At 32.9% G+C, this 3,680-nt stretch overlaps 1 protein-coding gene across 2 annotated transcripts; it reads right to left on the bottom strand.

The window, feature by feature from the left end:
- Nucleotides 1–518: 518 nt before the first annotated feature.
- LOC107951340 (rac-like GTP-binding protein 5) lies at nt 519–2,596 on the bottom strand. Of its 2 annotated transcripts, none has more exons than XM_016886349.2 (7): nt 2,196–2,596; nt 1,730–1,817; nt 1,532–1,641; nt 1,368–1,431; nt 1,123–1,187; nt 973–1,038; nt 519–885 (listed from the first exon to the last, which is right to left on the bottom strand). In XM_016886349.2, the coding sequence occupies exons 1-7, from the start codon at nt 2,292–2,294 to the stop codon at nt 790–792; spliced, it is 588 nt and encodes a 195-aa protein (XP_016741838.1). In that variant the 5' UTR covers nt 2,295–2,596; the 3' UTR covers nt 519–789. The 2 variants fall into 2 exon arrangements, with proteins under 2 accessions (XP_016741838.1, XP_040938447.1); XM_041082513.1 differs by having other exon boundaries at nt 977–1,038.
- Between the last annotated feature and the right edge of the window lie 1,084 nt (nt 2,597–3,680).

Raw genomic sequence — 3,680 nt, 5'->3', positions numbered from 1 at the left:
TGCTTGAAAAGTAAAAAGATTTGGAAAGAAATTTAAATTTGAAAAATAAACTTAGAAAAACAATAAGACCCATTTTTTAAATGGGTAGAGTCCTAAATAAGATATTTTAGGCTAAGCCCGACTTAAATTTGCCTAAATTTTTTTTACTGTTGTTTATTAATATTTTTATTTAAGTATAATTTTTTAATGAATTTTCAATTTGTTGAGAAATATTTATTTTAATATTTTTAGTGTATTTGATGTTTTATATTTTTTAAAATTTTTTTATATAAAAAAATTAATATGAACAAACCGAACCAAGCTCAAATTTAGCATTTTTATCTTTGTCAGGCTTGGACAAAATTTTAGACCCATTTTTTTAACTAAACCTAAGCCTAAAATTTTTATTAATCCAGCCCGATCAAGTCTAGTACTCATCCTCTTTTCTAATATTATATAAATAAAAAATAAAATATGAAATGGCATCAACATTCAACAATACTAATCATTTAATCAAATTGCTTAAAATTAAAGCATAATGCAAGAAAATGATTATTTCTTAATAGGTATGCATCTGGTTTACACATGAGTGGAAGTTTAAACATGAAAACCCGAATGAGGTATGCATGTTAACATGAAATATTTATCATCATCACCTATAGACCATGGCAATAAGTAAAACACGAAACAACCTGATGCTATCTTGAGACTATACATGATGGCTTCTGCTGCTTCAAAAAAAGGTGACAGTGGTAGAGATACGAGCAGCAAGAAGCTGGCACTTGGTTTCAGCCTTGAATCTTCCACTGATCATAATATTGAGCAACCACCAGATTTTTTCTTCTTATTTTTCTTAGGAGGCTGGAGCACTACTTTAATGGCTGTATCAAACACTGCCTTCACATTCTGCAGTAACAAGATTCCATCACATACAAACGGCTTCATCACAATTTTTTATTAAAAACCATGAAGAATATGACGAGAACATTTAACCTGCTGTGATTTTGCACTGCACTCGATGTAGGAAGAAGACTCTATCTGTTTCTTTAACTCCTCTCCCTTTCATGAACAAGTTACGCAAGATCAAATAATATTTTACAAGTGGAACATATTCTCATTGAAATATTTTATACATATATGTACCTGAGCTGTAGAAATTGGCAGTGCACTAGGATGATCTGCCAAGTATTGCGAATCATCCCGGAGATCTACAAGAGCAAATAGTAGATAACATGAGAACCTTCCATGAAATAGAAAGACTTCCACAAACATCAATATAAAATGATAAGTTTTTTGTAAAAAATCTTTCACTTAGAGAATCAAACCTTTTGCAGTTCAGAAAAACAATATATGTAAGGATACCTTTAATAAAAGAGTAAGAAGCATACCAAGCTTAGTTCCGACCAGAACTATCGGAACACCCGGTGCATAATGGTTCAATTCAGGAATCCACTGATATGAAAAGCAACGTCAGCATTGAGATGGCGTTATAGAGACATTTCATAGTGCACAAAATTATTATCTAAAGACAGAAGTTATTCAAAGTTGAAACCTTCTTGGTAACATTTTCGTAACTGGCCTTGCTGATGAGAGAAAATGCAAGAATAAACACATCGGCCCCACGATAGCTCAGAGGTCTTAATCTATTGTAATCTTCCTGACCTGTTTCAAGGCAATCATTTCAAACCAAAGCAAGAAAGAAGTCAAACATACTAATAAAAAGGAACTGTAGAAGCTGTTTCCAAAATACCAGCAGTATCCCATAAACCTAAGTTGACAGTGCTACCATCCACCACAACATTTGCGCTGAAATTGTCGAAAACTGTCGGGACATAGTCCTGTTACCATAGCAATTATCAACAAACAAATATATCAATAGAGAAAATCAGTAAAACCTAAATCCCCTATCTTTGATTTTAATTTTGAGCGGAATTAACTTCAATTAACAGCGAAAAGATCTCGTTGCACATGATTTGCCTACAATGTAACCGCATTGGGCCCAATCTGATATAACAAATCTCACAGAACATAAACAATTTTAAACAACTATTCTTTCGTATTAATGGAACATAAATTTTCAGCTTGTATTATGGATTTCTTTATCTATCAGGGAAGCAAACGGGAATTTTTTTTTTAAATGAAAAAAAAAAGGGGGTCAAAGCGAGATGCAACAAAGATCCGAAAATTCAGGAAAGAAGAGAGCGTAAAAGGCTGACCGTAGGGAAAGTATTGCTGGTATAAGAAATGAGCAGGCAGGTCTTGCCGACGGCGCCATCGCCGACGGTGACACACTTTATGAATCTGGAGGCGCTCATTTTCCTTGGCCGGCGTAGGAATTAAAAGAAAATTTACTCTTTCTTTAACTTCTTTATTTTCTTCCAAGAAACTGGGGGGCTGTGAGCTCCCCTTTCTCAGATTTGCTTCAGGGTATGGTGGTTGCTGTTAAAACAAAGAATAAGAGGAACATGGTTTGTGTTAATGAACAAGTTGATTGAAGAGTCGAAGCATAGTGAAAACAGAGGAAAAGGGGAAATTTTTACAAAATGAGAGGAGATAGAAGAGAAACATAGGCATGACAGTTGTTCGGATTAGTTATTTTTTTGAATTATTCCTTTCTATTTGAAATTTGAATTTCTTTTTATAATATCTGTATTTTTTTATTTATATATTATTGGTTCCCTCAAAAAATGATTATCAAAACACACTTAATTAACCCTTTAAATTCTTAAATTAAATCATTTCACCAATGTTTGTTTTTCATCTTTACATCAGCGAAAAGAAAAGAAAATGTTACTTAAAATTTTTAATGTTCGGAATGCACTTGAATAAATAATTGTTTAGGGCGCAAATAAAAAAAATTATAAAACATTATAAATAAATTTATAATTTTGTAAGACATTATTAAATTTTATAAAAATTTTAAAAAAAATAAAGATTATTTAAAATCCTTTAAAAAATCAATTCCAGGACAACCATATTTTCATATCTATTCTAAATGACTATTTTCTCTAAATCAATATAAAGTTTTAAAAATCATTTTTATTTTAATAACTTTTAAATTATTGTTTCTTTAGATCATTTGATTTTTTTTATACATAAGACTCTATTTTAAATTTAATAGTGTTGAGTATCCTTTTCTCTTTACCCCCCTCTTGGAGTCTATTTTTATATTTATAAGGTGTGGTTTCCTGATGTGATGTATTAGGGACAACTAAGTGCCATGCATGATGACACATTAACCCCCCAAGAGTGACATGTATTCCTAATGATACTCCCTGGGAAACTGAGTTAGTGAGCTATATGTAGGCAAGTTGGGAGAAGGCGAGCTACGTTGACGAGCTGACAGGGGCGAGCTCAGAATGATGACCTAAGGGAGGTGTAAAGCGAGTAACGTTGGATAGGCGAGCTAGGTTGACGAGCTAGACAATGGCAAGCTGGGGAGGTGTAAAGCGAGGAAGGTCGAGTCGGATATGGTTGGATCATGAGAGTGGGTTGGACCTCCAGTTGTGTAACACCCCACACCCGTGCATTATGCTGGGATAGAATATGAGGTATTACCTAACTTGAACTCATGCATACAAACGTTTTCATATCACTAAAACATGGTCAAATTAAAAACATTTTCACTTTTTTTTATTATAAACTCCTTAATAAGAACTTACGAGGCTCTAAACATCCATTGGAACCCATTCAGAATCAAT

The sequence above is a fragment of the Gossypium hirsutum genome, chromosome A02 (assembly GCF_007990345.1).
Source record: "Gossypium hirsutum isolate 1008001.06 chromosome A02, Gossypium_hirsutum_v2.1, whole genome shotgun sequence".
In the NCBI taxonomy this organism is placed as follows: Eukaryota; Viridiplantae; Streptophyta; class Magnoliopsida; order Malvales; family Malvaceae; genus Gossypium; species Gossypium hirsutum.
This window is presented reverse-complemented; position numbering and strand designations above follow the sequence as displayed.

Bases quoted from the DNA above. Each gene is read 5' to 3' on its own strand.
- LOC107951340 (XM_016886349.2), bottom strand. From the start codon at position 2,294: ATGAGCGCCTCCAGATTCATAAAGTGTGTCACCGTCGGCGATGGCGCC. The intron at 1,642-1,729 runs GTATTTTGGAAA...GCCTTGAAACAG, and splicing joins AGGTTTATGGGATACTGCTG to GTCAGGAAGATTACAATAGA. The intron at 1,432-1,531 runs GTTTCAACTTTG...TTTTCATATCAG, and splicing joins ACGAAAATGTTACCAAGAAG to TGGATTCCTGAATTGAACCA.